Source organism: Toxotes jaculatrix, chromosome 7, assembly GCF_017976425.1.
Source record: "Toxotes jaculatrix isolate fToxJac2 chromosome 7, fToxJac2.pri, whole genome shotgun sequence".
In the NCBI taxonomy this organism is placed as follows: domain Eukaryota; kingdom Metazoa; phylum Chordata; class Actinopteri; family Toxotidae; genus Toxotes; species Toxotes jaculatrix.
Genome location: NC_054400.1, coordinates 23,639,860 through 23,658,502, shown reverse-complemented (window position 1 = coordinate 23,658,502; position 18,643 = coordinate 23,639,860). Strand labels below are relative to the sequence as shown.

The 18,643-nt window shown below is 46.0% G+C and overlaps 1 protein-coding gene across 2 annotated transcripts in view; it reads right to left on the bottom strand.

The window, feature by feature from the left end:
* Positions 1 to 1,702: 1,702 nt before the first annotated feature.
* Positions 1,703 to 18,643, bottom strand: part of kat6a (K(lysine) acetyltransferase 6A) — a 30,614-nt gene continuing 13,673 nt past the window's right edge. The window contains exons 4-17 of one of the 2 annotated variants that reach the window (XM_041041532.1): positions 17,815 to 17,930; positions 17,067 to 17,148; positions 16,627 to 16,741; positions 16,014 to 16,330; positions 14,470 to 14,582; positions 12,914 to 13,029; positions 11,601 to 11,742; positions 10,573 to 10,734; positions 9,994 to 10,087; positions 9,605 to 9,836; positions 8,877 to 9,075; positions 8,079 to 8,768; positions 7,552 to 7,813; positions 1,703 to 7,427 (exon numbers count right to left, since the gene is read on the bottom strand). In XM_041041532.1, coding sequence (XP_040897466.1) covers positions 4,042 to 7,427; positions 7,552 to 7,813; positions 8,079 to 8,768; positions 8,877 to 9,075; positions 9,605 to 9,836; positions 9,994 to 10,087; positions 10,573 to 10,734; positions 11,601 to 11,742; positions 12,914 to 13,029; positions 14,470 to 14,582; positions 16,014 to 16,330; positions 16,627 to 16,741; positions 17,067 to 17,148; positions 17,815 to 17,930 — 6,026 coding nt within the window. In that variant the 3' untranslated portion in view covers positions 1,703 to 4,041. The remainder of the gene's footprint in view (positions 7,428 to 7,551; positions 7,814 to 8,078; positions 8,769 to 8,876; positions 9,076 to 9,604; positions 9,837 to 9,993; positions 10,088 to 10,572; positions 10,735 to 11,600; positions 11,743 to 12,913; positions 13,030 to 14,469; positions 14,583 to 16,013; positions 16,331 to 16,626; positions 16,742 to 17,066; positions 17,149 to 17,814; positions 17,931 to 18,643) is intronic. The other variant, XM_041041533.1, reaches the window with a different exon arrangement.

The window sequence follows — 18,643 nt, the reverse complement described above, 5'->3', positions numbered from 1 at the left end:
TTTGCAGCACACTGTTCATTATACTACTTATTTTTTTATTTAAATAGAAAAAAAAAACTTTTATAGCCTGTTTACCACAAGAGGGAAATAGAAAAGGTAGAGATGAAAATTGATTATGCATGATTAAATTACACCTGTGTAGCAGTTTTCTTGTTGACCACTTTAGAAACAGTTGATGGTATATAAACTATATACCACAGTTAGTTTCTTTAAAGTGGCCTATGTGGGATATATTGTATATACTGTATATAAGAACACATTGCAAAGACAACTAACACTTATCACCTTTACCGCAACCGCTTGTGTCGATATGATTCAAAATCAGTAAAAGAGCATTAACCAGTGGAAGCTTATTCACTCCACAGAGCACATGGAGGATTGATAACTAGCTGAACAATGAATAGAAAGCCTTCATGTCTGAGAGTTCATAGTTTGCTTCATATTCACTTCTGCCTTCTTCACAAGTGCAGCCCACACCCTTAAGACAAAGTTTCAACACACATGCAGACAATGAATGCACAAGGAATCCTAACCTCAAAGTTAAAGCCTTACAGTAAATACTGGCAGAAGAGAAGAACACAGAGGTCATAACAAATTACTAAAGTAAGAGATCAGAGATCACAGCCTCATCCATCTGTGATGATCATGAAGAAAAAGCTGGATCTCTGGAGACTGGTGGAGACTGTGAAAATGCTACACACAAACCAAACTCAGCACATCAGCTGAATATTATTTAACAGAAACAAAGATGTCATTTTAAATGCACTCAAGCAGTCAGCACTCCCCTTTCCAAATATTCATTCTCTGTTATTTCTGTGATAGACAAAGATAAAATCAGTGGCACAGATGTAAATAGAGATCATTTGTTTTAGTTACAGAGGTGTGTGTGTGTGTGTGTGTGTGTGTGTGTGTAGATCCACCATAATGATGATGAGGATTCACTTACTGTGAGCTGCTGCCTCTTCCTGTGTATCCTGTTTTGTGGGACATCACTTTTACCAGGGACCTGCAAACCAATCTGTAAATCAGACAGAAGTTACAATGGTACATTATGATCATACTGACATTATGAATTTAACTTAGCAAACTGTGAGTATAAAGCACTGAGGGATCTCCCTCATTCAGCAGGATTAAACAAATGAAAAGTAATTATTATCCCAAATGCTTCTGTAAGCCACTAAACAAAACAAAAGGTTCAGGATATTAGTTTAGTTAAGAGGCGTTCACTAACTGTACTGATATCAGACATCAAGCTTTTACATTGTGTAGGTCTGACAAATGTGACTCCCATGTGTTTAGACATAGTACATTACATATACATTACAAAGTGAGATAATGTCATTCACAACTCAGCAGAATTCAAGGAGGCAAAGCCTGTGTTTAATTTTGTTGAAGGTGAAATTGGCCGAGCACATAACTGTCTTGTTTTCACATCAAGGATGTTTGACATGACATGCCCAATTTCTACAGTGACATCTAGTGGCCACAAGTGGTCAAAGCAATTCCATCAGCATTCAAACACCTTCAGTTTATTCAGTTTATAAAAGGAGTGTTGAATGTTTTGCTGAGTGCACATGGCACTGAGCACAATTCAGCAACAGATTTTGAAGCAAATCTCAAAGAAGTGGATTGTGACGACAGCTACAACAATTTAACTGAACTGAATCAGATGCAATTACAAAAAGCTCAAAGAAAACCTGAATGGCTCAACATAATTTATTTTCATTTTATGTTAAAATGTACAGAGTTCTTTGAAAGTACTTGCTAAGAAAGAAAAAAAAACGAATAAATGGAAATACATACAGGGACAGAGTAGAGAGTTGAGGCTGCTGGGCGCAAATCAACCTTCACTGTGTGCCCAGCTGTCACTCCTCTCTTTATTTTGCGCCATCTCTTAGCATACAATGCAACATGTACAATTACAAAGGATACAAAAAGGGAAGCGATATAAACAGACAGAAATATACTGAGCTCATTTTTACATGCCTCTTAAATGTAAGGAAGTCATCCTATACACACACAAGAAGTAAAAAAAAAAAAAGAATGCCAAGTGACCTTTAGATATTTGTAGTCCTTTTGTTTAAAATAGCATTAATATACTACACAAAGATAGAAAAACTCTAGAGATGAGATGGAATGGAGAGGTTAAAGGCATCTTAAAGTCACTAAAAGTGAGTGGTAATTTTTTTAAATTTTGAATTTCTTAGTAATTATTACCCAAGAGGCGAGCTAAAAAATATGTATTGTTTTTTTTCCTGAAACAGAAGTGAAAAAAATGACAGTACCAATATCAATGTCAGAATTTCCTTTTATATTATAGAAAAAACATTTTCTCTACAATAGGTTTTCTAAAGTCAAAAAGAGTCAGCTTGTGTCATAAAAGAAAGCTGCCCAGTCTGATAAAATTCAGAAAGAAACGAAACAAAAAATAAGTACAGAACAGAACAATACACACAAATAAAGTATGCAATGTCAGGTCTGTAAGAAAATGAAAACTCCTCTTTTGACTTTGAATACTGGTACATGGAGCAACAAGGTCAACCGTTTCACCCCTGCCAGTTGAACACCATAGCAGGACCTCAAAAACAGGACCTCAAACACTAACTCACCTCCGACCCTGCTTCTTATATGAGTGTGCCTCTATGTGAGGGCCAAACCATGCACTAGATCAGGCATTCAGGCACACCTTTTATAAAGGCTAACTGTCTACTGCCATATTTCTAGCCAATGGGAGTGCAGAATTTTGCAGAAAAGAAAAAAATAATAATAATAAAATACAGTTTTAACAGAATACACCTTTCAAAAGCAGACTCCTCGACCTCTTTGGGTCACTAACACTTAAGGAGGGGGAAGTCAGCTACAGTTAACCGACTTTCTTTAAAGCAGTTAAATGGAAATCCCACAGTTTGTTCTGCATCCCCTAAACTGCTAAAAAAGGCTGACATTGTACACCGTCTGTCAGTGGAGTGTGGAACAGCTGAATGTTTCCTGAGCCAGCCACCAATTGGTGACAGCTAGCCAGTGTGTGTGTGTTTGTGTGTGTGTGTGTGTGTTTGTCCTGGACATTGGGAAGTACCAGAATATTTACATCTAAATGTTTCAGAGAGGTGGCAAACTGGAAAATAATGCTACTTGTTTCATTTATGGACATGTAATAGACAGTAACACGCTCGTCTCTTCTGTGTCTTTGCTGTGTTTTTGGTACAACACCGTCCATCCGGGAAGACAGAGAGTCTGGAAACAGCTAAACACCTCAAACACCGGAGGCCCCGCTCCTATGCTTTTCTGGAACTAGGTGAAAAGCTGACCAGGTAGCCACAGAGATGTTTGGGTATTTCTGAGAGAGCAAAGAGGGTGTATCACCATTTCAGAATGCCACACATATAAAGACCAAAGCATATAAGAGGTCGGACTGCACACGAGTATTTCAAAAAACAATCAACAAAAACAACAACAACAAAAATAAGATTCAACATTGTGTTTAACAAAACAAAACAAGAGTCCGCCTACTATGTTTCACCGTCTTTTTTTTTCCAAGGTAAGGCTTCCTATATCAATTAAAAGATTGTGTGCATGGTTGAATATATTCAGTTTTCATCTGCAGTCTGACAAAGCAAGGTACTCCTGTATTGTCTTTCTCTGTGTATTTTCCTCGTCATTCTTGTCCTCCCCTACTCGCCTCCTGCATGTCACGAAGAGGAGGAGACTCCTGGATTCGTGTGAAACCACATCAGAGGACTGTGGAGGCCTGACCGGAAGCAGCGCGGCACGGTCGTGGTCCATGTACACACCCCCACCCTGAATCCTACCGACTTGCTCCCATACACAGCCAGCTGGGAGGGGAGGGGAAACGAGCCCAAATAAAAAGGGACAAAATGACAACACAGAAAAACAGGAGCCTCAGAGACCCACTCTGTCTCCATCACCTACACTCCCTGGTGCCTACAGAGGCACCGGAGACGGTGAACAGGAGTAATGGACATTTAGAGTACAGCAAGTATCAGCTCTGGCCCCATGTCTCCTTTTTCAGTTCCTGGCTGCTCATCTGCTCATGTAAGGTGACTGTTTTGGGACTCCAGCATAGCTGTGATGGGAGGGGCCAGTGTACATCATGTTGCCATGGTGATTGGGCTGCATAGGCTGCTGTGGGTAACCCTGCCCTCCCATCATACCCATCTGCATCTGCATGGGGTACTGAGCTGTCTGATTCATGTAAGGGGAATTTCCATGATAACCGCTGTTCATCATAGGTTGGGGCACTCGGTAGCTGGCTGACATGGGATTGAGGGGCGTCATGTTCATGGAATTGTATGGTGCCGGCGTGGGCATGAGGTTTGGCATCATACCGCGCTGCACAGCCAAGGTGCGCGGCGCGCCCTGCATCGCCATGGCCCCTGAGCTGCGGCTATAGAGCTGCTGCTGGTGTGGGCCTGGGGCCAGCTGCTGAGTGGCTTTGGACCGGATGGAAATGTGGCCTTTGACTGCAGTCATCTGGCCCTGTAGCCTCTGCGTGTGCGGTGGGGGTCCCAAGCCAATGTTGGCGGGGGCCATGTTGCACTGCAGCTGCAGGGAGCCTAGGTTCATGGAGCCAGAGCTAAGGTTAGGAGGTGGGGTCATAGTGGGCTGGCCCTGTGGGAGAGGAGTGTGGGGTGAGGGTGCCAGTCCAGGATTGGAGAGAGAAACACTGGTGGCGTAAGAGGTGACAGAGGCAGAGTGAGAGTAGGGCATGGCATGGGGGTCCATGATGGTGTTGGTGAGCTGCTGGAGTTTGGCCAGGCTGAACGTTGCTGAGGGCTGGGGGTAGCCCCCTGTGCCAAAATCCTGACCCATGCGCTCATAAAGGGTGCGGCCCCCTCCGCCACCTCCGCTCTCTGGGATCTCCATGATCATGGGTGTGGAGGCAAAGCCATTGCCCATGCTACACTGGGACAGGGCTTGCTGCTGTTGCTGTTGAGGTGGCGGCGGTGCTGAGGGTGGAGGCTGAGGGTTGGGGGCTTGCTGCTGGGGAGGCTGCTGAGGAACCTTTTTCTGTGACTGCTGCTGTTGCTGCTGCTGGTTGGTGCTGGGAGGCCTTTCAATCACACCACAGCTCTGAGGAGACTTAATGCCACAGCTGGGGGTGTTGGACGGTGGTGGGGGTGGTGGGGGCTGTGGCACACCGCTGCCTACATTAGTGGCACCTGGCCCACTATTGGGCCCTGGTCCCGCCTGCTGAATGAGGCTACAGCTGCCCATTGGTAGCTGGGATCCTCCACCTCCCGTGGAAGATGTGAGGCTCGGGGCCGGCACGAAGGAGCAGCTGTTGGACTGGGAGGAGGAGGACGGGGTGGCCGAGCTAGAAGAAGAGGACGCTGATGATGAGGAAGTCGTAGAAGCTCCTGCAACTACGGCAGCTGACATTCCCCCTCCGTTACCCCCATTCCCTGTTCCATTGCCCCCTCCGCCCATGGTGGAGTCATAGCTGCTGGGGTTGTCATAGTTCTCTGTGGTGCTCTCTATGCTGCCCAGGTCACTGAAGCCGCTGTCCACCACCTGCTGCGAGTGATCTGACACAGACGGTACATCCATCATTGGAGACGTCTCCATATTCTGCTGGGATGGGGCAGACAGAGAACTGGGATGCTCTGGTGTGATCTGGGTGTACCCCGCTCCAGCACCTCCACCATTGCTCCCTGCTCCAGGAGGGCCAGGCGTCCCTCCCCTCTGCCCTGCTGGTGCTGTGTCCATGATTCCTGAGGGCAACCCCGGACTGTTAACCGAGCGCACAGACTGATTGGGTAGGGGTGGCACCGGGGGATTAGGGAGGGGGCTGCTGTGCTGGGAGGCTCCACACTCCTCCACTAAGGCCAGGGCCTCGTCCTCTGCCTCACCTGTGTGGCTGTAACTCTGCAGGGTCCGGCATGCAGCTAGGGTCTCCTCACAGTCCTGGTAAGCCCCGTGGTGTGGCTGGGGTTCAGTCTCTTCATCCTGGGCTTCCCCCTGTGTCAGGGACTGGACTGCCTGCATTGTCTCCAGGTCCAGCTCATTGGAGTGGTGATGGGGATGGTGTGGGTGATGATGGCCCAGCTCCTCTTTGAAGTCAGAGTGCTGGTGAGGGTGGGAGTGTGGGTGTGTGTGCTGGGGTTCCATCAACAGCGTGACATCCTTGTCGTCCGGGTGCAGAGGCTGGAGCTCCATGGGCTCAGTGGGAACAGACATGGCCGTAACCGTTTCCACTGCCGCAGCTGCCGCAGCAGACTCCTCCTGCTCTCTGCGCCGCCTCTCCTCCTGCTGTGGATCAGCTGAGGAGGGCCGACACTTGGCCTCCTGCACCTCCTCCTCAGCCGCCTCCTCCTCCTCCTCTTCTTCCTCCTCTTGCTTGCTGACATAGTCCCGGGCCACGCTGTTCTCCATGTCTAAAAAAGCCTCTCCACCTTGGGGTTCTTCTTTGACCGGAGGAGAGCTTGCACGGGAGGCAGGCTCCTCCTCCTCGTCTTCATCATCATCTTCATCTTCAGAGTCCTGACTTTTTCTCTTCTTACTGCCGCTGTTGCTCTTGTCCTCCAAGTGTCCGTCACCTTCATCATCGGCATCATGGTCTTCACTGCGCCTGCTTCCTGAACCTGGTGTGACTGCTGTTCGCCTGTTGATGCTACCGCCACCACTGCCCAAGCTGCCACATTCCTCTTCCTCCCTCTCCTCGTCATCATCGTCTTCTTCCCTGTCACCCATATCTGTGTCCTGAGGCCGGGACTGTGGGGCCCGGGGCCCTGGCGTCGAAGATGAGGAGGAAGGGGACAGCAGGGGACAGGACGGTGGACGGCTGGGTTTGTCCTCCTCCCAGGTTCTTTCAGTCTCCTCCTCCTCGTCCTCTTCTTCTTCCTCCTCTGGCTCAGAGGTGGGAGGTGGTTTGGGGGCAGGCTGCGGTGGCTGGCAGATGGCGCGGTTCTTGGGCGGTCTCCCTCGCCTCTTGGGCACCTTCTGCTCAACAGGCTTGGGGAGATAGTCATCTTCTTCGTCAGAGTCTTTCTGTTTGTGGTCTCTGTCAGTGTTGGTTCTGCAGACTCGCTTGCTGGTCCGGTCGTCTGTGTGCAGCAGAGGGTCTTTATCCAGCTGCTGCTCCAGCAGCCTTTGTCTTTCCTGCTCCTGCCTCTCTGCCTCCTCCTGGGCCCGCTGCAGGTACCAGCTGCGGGGCTTGCGGCCAGGCTTCATCTTGATTTTGGGAGGTGGAGGATCCCCACTCTGGGCCTGGCTGTCCGTGGCGGCTCGCTGGCTGGGCCCACCGCTCGGGGGTTTACCAGGTCCCCGTTTCTTCCAGTGCAGTGGTTTGCGGCTCTTTCCCTTGGGCCAGCCTTTCTTCTTCTTGACTGGGACCTCGGGGTTGGCTGATAGGGCCTCTGATGGAGGTGCTGGCAGAGCAGTTACAGGCTTCAGCACAGGCGTTAGCTCTGAGAGGAGGTAAGAAGACAAGCCAGTGTTAAGAAAAAGCTGAGCACACACACATACCCGTGCATATATAACCAATAATCACTAAATCCTGCAAAGTTTGGCATCAAAACCCTGTCTGCTCACCGTCTTCCTCTGAATCTGAGAGGTTGGAGTGTCGACTCCTTTTGGGTATTGGGTCTGACAGCCTCAGAGCAGAGCGGGCTGGGGGGTAACGACGCAGTGGATGTCCCAGGGGCGTCTCCTCCTCCAACCTGGGCATGGGCCTCTCTGAGTCTGAGTCAACAAAGGGCTCATCCAACACCTCTGTGGTCTCAGAGATGGTCTCTGTCACCACGCTGCTGTGAGGGTGGCTGCGCTGGCGAAAGCGTCGTTTCCTCAGAGGCTTCTAGGTGGAAACAGGGTGGAGAAATAGACGTGCCTTTGAATTTAGTATGAAATGACAACTGTAGACCTAAAGCACAAAGACTGACTGAGATCAAGAAGATTACAGTAGATTTCATGGCATGAACACAAATCCTGTTTCAAATACAGCTAAATGCTGATATTTTCTTTTACTCCAGAAACCTCCTTCTCTGAAGGATTATGAAATCAATTTTAATTGAGATTTTACCATTACTACAGTATGAATAAATTTGAGAACTGATTCTTACCTTGCATTTGAGCCCCATGGCAGGTTTGGTAAGGATGGGTGGGGAGCATGCCCTCCTCTCTTCATCATCTTCGTCATCGTCATCTTCCTCTTCTTCACTGCTTTCACTGAAGCAGCTCTTCCTGACAGGTGGAGACTCGTTTAACCTGGAAACCACAGGAAGCTGTGTCAGCCCCTCTCCAGCCCCTTCAGCCAGTCTGGGCTTAGGGCCTCTCTTTTTCCTTGGGGGCCTCCCTCTCCGTGTGGGGGTTATGGAGGAGTGCCTGGCCATGTCCAGTGAGTGAAAGGCTGTGGACTCTGTTTGTCTGTCTAGGGAGAAAAGGGGGCTGCTGGCAGAGCCTGTGGTTTTTCCTCCCTCTGTTCTCTCGTCATCGTCATCGTCCTCGTCGTCCACAGGGCGGATTTTAGGAGGCCGTCCCACCCGTGTGTTGTCCTTCACCTTGCCCCAAGGCCAGTTTTTGGGTGGGCGTCCCCGTGGTCTGCGTTCTCCATTTGTTGGTGGAGGAGGGCGCGGTGGTTCTTGGACAGGGGGTGGACAGCGGACAGGAGGGGAAGTTGGAGAACTATGGCTAAGGGGAAACCCCAAGAAGCCCTTCCTTTCCTCTTCCTCATCCTCCTCCTCCTCCTCATCCCTCTTCTTCCCTTGGCGCATGTGCCAGGACATTGATGGGACCTTATGACTTGGTCTGATCTATTTACAGATAAAGTCAAATAAAATCAATAAGACATCAATTGGAATGTACGACTTTAAAATGAATCTGTTATTTTCATGTAAAGCACATAAATTCACTGCATTTACCTCCTTGTGGTTGTCTTTCTCTGGCTCTTCATCATCCTCGTCATCATCATCGTCTCCATCAGCGTCAGAGACCACGGTGTTGGTAACAATGACGGGGGTCCAGCGGAGACACTCAGGGTCGACCTCCAGCTGCCGTGGCCGGGCCTTGAGACGAGCCATGTGGCTACTCACCAGCTTCTCCCTTCGCACCAGGACGAGTCTGACAAAACCCCAGCAAAAAGAAACACGAGCATTAGAACTCTGCATGTTTGTTTTTCTACATGCCAGTGTAAATACATTTAATTAATATGACTTCAGTGTGTGCATCCACACCTATGTGTTAATGTGAGCTTGAAATGCTTGCAGCAAGTTTTGTTCACATAAGTGAATAGTTACTTGTGTGTCTGGTATGTCTATGTGTACCTACATTAGACCACTGGTTAGTGTCTGTGCGCTGAAACAAAACTTCACAATGTCACCAATAGGTGGCATTTTGCTCCTTCTTTCTGGAGCTGCCACTGACCTTTGTCTTTCTTCACATCATTGTGACAGAACATTACTCACTGGCATAAACTGAAACAGTACTAATTACACTTAGCCAGCAGCCCATCATCCTTCCCTTTCAATTCTACTCAACACATACATATACATATGCACACACACACACATGAATGAACCACTGGAGTGGGTGTTAGACCCACTAATCAAAGGAGTGTGTTTCTGAGAGTATCCTGGGTCCTGTCTCTGACCTGTCTCCTCGCTGCTCCAGCATATTGAGGCTGTGCAGGGTGGTGGTGATGTCCTGAGGGCAGATCCCTGTCAGTTTGCTAAGCTGTCGTATGGTGATCTGCCGGTCGCGGACTTCATGGAGACACTCCAGCACCACACTGCGCCAGTAGGCCATGTAGGACAGCCGACCTAGGTCAGACAGAGGCTTCTCTGGAGACCCTGGCTGACCCTCACGCTTTGACAATAAGTAGCCTGTAAGGGAAGAAGAATAAACCAAGGACACAGACGCCATATTAGATACTACAGATATATAACACACTATTTTTCTATTTTTGAATGTATAAATTTTGTCTATCAAAAGGAGGGAGGGAGGGATATATTTCTCAGTTACTGAGGCTGCCATCCTTACTGAAGTCGATGAGAAAGCGTCCGTAGCCCTTGCGCTGGTACTGTGGAAGAATCATGATGCATGATACGTTGTATTTCTGTTGACAGTGCTTCTCCTGTAGAAGAAGGAAAGACACAGACACATTCCACCATTAGGGGAAAAAAAGGAACCACATTACCGAGCTGTGTGGGTGTACAGCAGGGTGTTGATGGTACTGCGTCCGCTCACTAACTGCTGTATTTTGGCAGCGAGGTGGCATGTTAATGGGAGCACCTGCGACTGCAAACTCCACAGAGGGGCAACGGAGCTCAATGCACCCACTGTTTATCTGAGACACAACATGAGGTTTGTAGGAATGTGCCAGTGTGGGGTGATGCCAGTGCATTTCAATTTTGTTTCATTTGAATATATTTCTCTCTCCATTTTGGTTCATTTAGTTGTTTCAGTAAAGGCTGTGCAGGGTATTTATCCTTGAGAATGAAGGTGACATAGCAGAGTGGACGCTGAAAATGCAAAATTTAGACTGAATGTAACTTTGCTCAGAGGCTGCGGGAAGATGGACCTAGCACAGGAATGATGTTGGGGGCATCATGGTCATACCTTGGAGAAGTAGCCGACGAGGTGGCAACCTTTGCTGTCGTTCTGCGTAAGGACATAGAAAAGGAAGGGCTCCACATCATAGTAGAGGGTCTTGTGGTCCAGGAACAGCTTGGCCAGCAGACACAGGTTCTGACAGTAGATTGTGCTCACATTCCCATCAACCTGTTGCAGGATTAGTGAAGAAACACATCAGTACAACACTGACAGAAAGTTTTTTTGTTTTTTTTTTTTAAATGACTACTGTTCAGTCCCAGTAACAGTCCAGAAGTACTTCTTTAAGCTGCTGAGGAGCAAAGTGAAAGTGAATAGAGTAGAAGTCAGTGTCAAGCAATGATCTCAGCTGAGTCTCTGGAGACCCTGACAGATAGAGAGGGCAGAGGAGAGAAACAAAGAGCTGTGAAGAGAAAGAGGAGGGAGGCTCAGATTGGCAGCTCGCCAGTTATCTCTGCTCTCCTCCGAGCGAGGACGGACTGCAGAGCGAGGAAACGAGAGCTGCAGTGGCCATGGCCTGCAGGCAACAATCTACTGAAACTGCTGCTGTGCTACGAGACCCAGACGAGCGGCTGAACTGTAAATCAGTAATTATGAATAATTTTAATAATAACACCGGCGTACCCTGATGACAGAATGTTCCACTGTGGTAGGTGGGGATGTCAATTAAAACATCATGAGGAATTTGACAGATAAATACTGTATATTCATAAAGATGGTTGCAAAGCAATTAAATAGCAATAATACATTGTTGAGATAGGACTCATTGCTCTGTATTGACTACACTGAACAACTGTGTGTAGTCTGAGGTGACTTCCAGGGCCACAGTTCTCAGGTGCAATACTGAGGTGAGAAAATGTGGTATGAGGATTTGGCAGAAGCACCACTGTGGCTTGCAAGTTCATCTGAGGCCTGTCTCTTTCTGTTACAGCATCATCCACCATCACTCACTCATGTTGTACTGTCTGTTTTTTCTGCTCTTTTCAGTTCATTAACCATAACCATCAATGAGGCCATCTGCCTGAACAGTTCCTTACCTCAAACACAGAGACATCATCCTTCCTGTAGATCTCGTTGGCAGGGGGGTGGAACCAGTTGCACTTCTTCATGTGCTGGTAGAGGATGCTGCGGCTTTTCATGTAGCGCAGGCAGAACTCACACAGGTAGAGCTTGGGTAGTCTGGAAAGGGAAAAGCAAAGGGAATACAATGAAAGAGTGTAAGTCACAGTTGAGCTGGAGTGGACAGTTGATCAGTTGAGTCCATGTATCAGCAACTATTTTGCCAATTCATTTATTCTTCATTAACGCTAATGCTCTGGTTCCAGCTTCTCGCATGAATGTTTGCTGGTTTTCTTCGTGGTCTATCGTAGTTTCACTGTTTGAGTTTTGGGCCGTTGCCCGGACAAAAACTGAACTTGGGCTTTGGGAAACTGTGATGGACATTTTTACTACTTTCTGGCATTTGATGGACCAAACGACTGAATGAATAATTGGCAGATTAATTAATTGCAACCCTTTTAATAGCTCTTGTTTTGGAAGCTGCACCCTGCAGTGCCTGAGACGAAGGCGGAACCAACAGGGTTTGAACATTTTAAGGATTAATACTGATATTTTTACTCTGAAAGGGTCAGTAAGCTTTGCTATGCCAATACAATTCCTTCATTCACAATTTTCATATACCTAATGAAAGCATATTTGGTAAGAATTTTATTCAACAGCTATATAAATGAACTAGAATTACCAGCTCACAGTTGTATGGCTCCACCAGCCAGTTAAGCTGCAGTTTATATTATCAAGTTATGGCCAAAAATGTGCTTAGTGAGGTCACAGTGACCTCTGATCTTTGACCACCAAATTCTAATCGACCAAGTGGACGTCTGTGCCGGATGTAATGTAATTCTCTCCAGGCGTTTGTGATGCCCCAAGAATGGATTGGATGTGAGGTCATAGACACCTTGACCCTTGACCTCCAAAATCGAATCAGTTTATCCTTGAGTCCAAGTTAACGTTTGTGCCAAATTCTAAGAAAGTCCATCAAGGTGTTCCTGAGATATCACGTTCATCAGAATGGGACAGACGGATGGACAACCCAAAAAACATAACACCTCCAGTATTACATGCCTACACGCTGGCGGTCGCTGGCGTGGAGGCATAAAAAATGACTTCACCCTCAGCAAATCAGAATCTAATTGCCTCCCTGGCTCTGGCTGAGTACCAACCAAAATAGGTGGTACTATAAACAACCTTATAATTGAGCTCCATTACACCAGTGATAATTTCTGCGCCTACAAGCAGGTTTGTGAGCTTTGTGCATTATGTTGTTGTGCTTCATTATGGTGCATTAGCTTACCTACTGTACTCCTGGGGGTAGGGAGATGAATACCACGTCTGGATTTCAAACTTGCCAAATTCGATGACTGACGGACAGCGCATCTGAGGGTCTGGTGGACCTGTCACCCCAACTTTCTGTTTGAGTGAACAACAAAGAAGAAGGAAGAAAGGGAGGGAGAGACATGGAAGGTAAATTCAAGGTTTACTACAGGGGAGGGAATAGCAGGTCATTGAGCAGGCAGATCAGGCATTACTGGTCTAGGATCTCTAGGATCCAGCATGACAGGTGGGGAGAAACCTGGGAGTCTGTAAAGGCACATAAACCCATCAGTGGTACAGGCACATGGCCAACAGCAGCAAATTCTCATCACTTCTGGACTCTCTGAAAAACCAGGCTACCTGCTAAAAATACGACAGAGTTATAAGTGAAGCTGTCAAAATGCATTGCTGCAGAATTTTAACAGACTGACTTGGACATCCCTGCCTGCCATTTATGATGATCATGTACTCTGCTGCACTGCTACGCAGCCTCAATAATCACATCAGCCCTTTTCACACATCATTAACTCTTACCACTCTGCCTGCATCAAACACTTAAACACTGGTGTGGATGTTGCAGTCGGGATCTGGGATGGTGTTTTAATATGACTCCTGTGACACTGGCCAAACACTCACTCTCTGGTCAATCTGCTGCTGCAGCAGTGCCATGAAACGGGGCATTAATGTGTCTAATTTCTGTTTCCCCTCTGTAACTACTGGCTAACCTGCCAGCGCAGGACACCATCATTAGAGCTGCCCTGTTCAGTGTTCGCTGCATCAAACATAAGATGTTTTGACACCAACACAAACTTCATGTGTCGAACTTAGACTTGGAAGACTCACACACTGTAATCTACTGGGTATGGTTACACTGACCAGCCCTGCCCTTCCTAACAGGGAGCAGGGTTTGCCATCAATCACAAGCAGAATGTGAAATTCAAGCAAATTTCCAAAGACAAAACAATACTTTAACTACCTCGTAGTGCAGCCGTTGTCCTTTAATCACCGATTTGTTATTTGTATCTTTTGGTCACTTAAAAAAAAATCTTTGATCCTCATTGAATCCTACACTAATTACCCAGCTCTGCCCCATGTGCCCTGCATCTATGGTGATGGATGATTTTAATATACATGCTGAATCTAACATCTGTTCCATGGCAAATTAATTTCTTTCAGAGTTGAAATACAATGGTCTCTCACAGCTCATTGACTTTTCCACCCACAAACGTGCCAACATCCTACAAACCTCGTCTGAGCCTATGACCGTATTTTACAACCTGGCTGCTGTTGACTCTGCCCTTTCTGGCCACATTTTTATCACCACTAAAATTCAGCTCCTCCTCTGCACACTGTATGTTTACATAATATCATGTCCAATGACTCCAGCCTGGCAGCCTCAGACACAGACTCACAGGTCTCACCCAGGTTGTCTAGCTGGTGCTGTCTCACTCTACACTTTGGCCCCTCTGCAGCTCCTCCCTTCCCAATTGTCCCATCTCCGTCCATTCACCAAATTTTCATATTTTGTCTGTGTACCTGCAGTGCCAGCTCCTGGATTTGTCTGAACAGTTCAATGTCTTTTTCCGTCAGGTTCTCGTGGCCTGGCAGTTTGTCATCATCATCACGCCAGTCGCTGCCTTCCTGATTGTCTGGGGGATTGAAACACAGTCGACATTAATGCAAATCTAGAGAGGTTTGCTAGATAGGGTGCCAAGATGTCTGCTGACTGACTGATTTTTACAATAGTGCTACTGCCACAGAGAGCAATGAGTCACTTACACAGTTAAATGTGTTCTTAAAATAAACCTTGATAAACAATATTTTCTTTCTAAAGTAGGAGGAATTTAGATTACTTTTGCAGACCAGTGTGTGTGTGTGTGTGTGTGTGTGGACATAACGTACAGGACATAACATGCTCAGAGAGTGTGTCCCTTCATTTGACTGAACTACTGTGCATATTTGTGCCGTGTTAATTACATAAAACATGAGTGAAATACATCAGCTATAACTATATTCTATTCTATATTCAACTATATTCATTAAGAGTCATATTGCTACAGACGCACATATATCTTGTGTGGTTGTGGTGTTTCTTTTTTAGTTAAGTAGGGTAAATGGGTTGAATTATTATCTGTTGTTTGAAAACCCTGAATTTGCCACAAAGTTTTATAACAAGTATGAACCTGATTATCCACTATACGAGAAAATCTTCAAAGTGGGTCAAAGCACAGAGATGTGTGCTGGTGGAACTTGAATGGAAGTGAATTCTCCTGATGCATCTGCTCTGTCACATTTGTTTTCTTCTACTACGTGGCACTTGAGACCGTGTGTTTTTGGCCTCAGAAACTTCGGTGGAAATAGAACAGCAGGTGGCCACTTCAAATTACAAAGCAATTTCTTTTAATGCATAAGCAACAATTTCTTCAGGCAGAAAATAACAAATCAATTGCACACCATTTTTACCCTTTGGCTTCCATTTCAAAATAAGTTACATCAGGGCGAGATGTTTTTTTTTTTTTTTTTTTTAAATGGGACAAAGGACCCTGAAGCACTGCAGTCTATGCATCACAGTAACAGCTGGTAGTGCTGAGTCTGTTTGTTAGCAGACCATCTACCTGACAACCCCTTAACTGACTCTGATAACAGTACTGCAAACAGATGCATGGAGTTTCAGTATGTTTTTTAATGTTATGATGCTGATGGCTCATTAAAGTGCAGCTATTGCCAATTTATGCAGTGGGATTGTTTGAGATGCTAAAATCCATAACACATTTTTCATGTATTCACAGTCACTTCATTAATATATTCATTTTTGTTACTGTCCGAATGAGCTTAGTGCCTCCTTCACTAAACACAACACAGAACATTCACATCACCTTACAGAACATATTCTAAGGTGCCGATGTTATAACTTAACACTGCGTGCAAATAAAATGCTCGCTTTTAAAGAAAAACTTGATTAGTTTTGTCTGGTGGACGAGTAAAAATCTAATATCTCACATCAAGAGCTGTTTATCTACAGACTAAAATTCACCCTGCCACAGCAGTGAAGTGTGCAGAAAAACAGAGCTAATCCTTACCCCCTCTGTCATCTCCTTCTCCTTTGCGACTGGCTTTCTTACGGATGCGGCACTGCTGTGAGTAGTCTACCACTTCCTGTCGCGCCTTGCGGCCCTCAGGTGACGGTGTGAAGAACTTTGTGAGGGCGTCGATAAGGCCCTTGGTCTTGTTGTTGAAGCGCAGGCTGCTTTGTGACAGTTCATCGTCCTCCCGCATCGAAAAAAGCAGCCGGTCGTCACCGGGGTAGCCTTCGCACGAGGAGCTGGAGGAGGAGTTGGCCGAGGCCGAGCGCTTCCGCCGACCACGTCCGCCAAGCTTCTTAAAGGGCCGCCCCGGCCTGCGGAGGAAGCCAGGAGTCTGGTTAAGACTGTGTCAAGAGTTAACAGAGCTGGGTGTGTACAGAGCCCTGCCTATGGAACTACATATGTACATCAACTGAACCCCTCACTATGTTTTCACAGTTACATACTGATAAATTAGGGAGAGGAGAGAAATTGAAATAAAAGAAAAAACAGCTGCAAGCTCGTTATGGAAAGTAGACGTAGCAGTTAGCTTAGAATCATGGCATCTTGCTGCGTCTCTACACCATCCTGACATTGAAGAAGACACCATTAGCTGAAGGCAGTTCTTTACCTGTTCTTGGGCCGTCCCAGTGGTGCGTTGTAGCGCCGTTTGATTTGTGCTGCCTTTTCATGTAAGAGCGTCTTTCCCTTTTTCCTGGGTTGGCAGATTTGACAAATCCACATGCCTGGGAGAGAAGGAGAAAAGGCACAGGTTCACATATACTGAGGTGGATTAGACAAGACAGGTTTCAGTGCAGATAATAACATGCCCTGGGACGTATCTAATACATTAGTACTTAACAGTGAAGCATTAGGTTTTTCATTAGAGTTGGAGGGATCAACTCAAGATGGTTTAATCATTCACTGTGACTGTAGTGGTCATAGAGTAGTAATGTATGAGTTGTGTGCACCTTCAGAGTTAGGACAGATACAAGTTGAATTCATGGGGCTGCTGTAAACAGGTGATGAAGAGGTGAGTTAGGAGTTAAAGGAGTAGTCCAGGTGATTTACCTTTTGGCATCCGCGTGAGGGGAGGATCACAGCACTCCATGTGGAAGCCCCGGTCACAGGAGTCACAGAACAACATGTTGTCCTGTACAGCACAGACACACATAAGAGCTGATGATTATCAAAGGCTCGAGATGTGTTTTTAGACGAGGTGAGCCTCAGTCACTTTATTTAATTGTGACGTGCAGTACATGATAAGCATACACGAAAGCTAGAACAAAATACTGGACCCAAATTGTGCCTGTATAAAGCCAACTATGGGTCATAGTGATCCAGTGTGATCCATGTGTAATAACATAAATATAGTACCACTGATCAAAGCTCCAGAGCTTGTTTTAATTACAAATTTTGGTGAGATTTCCTCATATTATGGACAAAAAAACAATAAAATACTTGTTATTTTATTACTACAAATTAGCAAATTAAAAATGAACCAAGCTTTGAAATGATAAACCATGACTAGTTTAAGGAACTGCTTTGTTTCCATTTTATTCTCCATCCTCATAGATGTATTGTATCATATCTTCACAGCATACTGTGCATTTTGTCTCACAGTCCTACAAACATTTGAATAACAATGATTCCTAACTTGACAAGTAAGAGAAAAGAGTGGAATTGTGCCAAGTCTGACTAAAATAGCTCAATCCCAGGACCACAGATATGTCTATCAGCATCTCTATCTGGCACTTAAGCAGAGAAGAGAGTGTTCACTGTTTGGCTGCCAGTCCGCCATATTCGCTCATCCACTCACCGCATTCTTTCCTTGATCCTGACAGCTGCTGCAAGTCTTGCATTCGATGCACTGCCACCACAGAGCCTTGACACGCGCTGTGAGCTCTGGGGAGAACTTGAGACAGGACGGGTGGCCTGCAGGTAGATAGGCAGGCATACACAAACAAGTGCATGAACGTCAGAGGCTGTTTTTTTTTTTTGTCGCTGCTGACTGACAGCCGTGACCCACTTGCATCATTGTAGGAGAAAAAAAAAAGGCTCCTTTTGGAATTAAAGCCCTCACTGAATCAAACCTGGCTGCAAAGAGTGTTCAAACATAAATGACAATCTGTCAGAGCTGTGCTTTTGCTCTGTTTGAAGAGTAGCAAACAAGACGGTCTTGTCTGGGACAGAAACCCGCTGAGGAAAGAAGAAGAGGAGCACAATCTGTCCTCTGCTTTCACTAAGCAATGTCAGGCCTTAGCAAGAACACTTCAACTCCTGGTTGAGGAAATAAGATTTTATAGGGAATCTATCATATCTCAGATTTACTGAACACGTAAACTAGCATGTATGTATGTGTTCAATCACTTTGTCCATATGCCTCAGTTATCAGTTTAAAAATGGCATCCTGGGAATGAAAGAAAATGAACTAAAATAACACAATGGAACTACTATAAAGAATAACTCTAGAAAGAACTATTAAAAAAAGTCCCTGCAGATAGAAATGTGAATTACTGGAAAAAGGCAAAGTGGCATTAAAAATTAAATGTCTAAAATAGTTGAAGTTTCAGCTTAAGTGTAAGAGCCGAGTGAAGCTGGAGTTGACATGTAACCACGGAAAGTAGCTGAATATGTAGAGGAAGAGT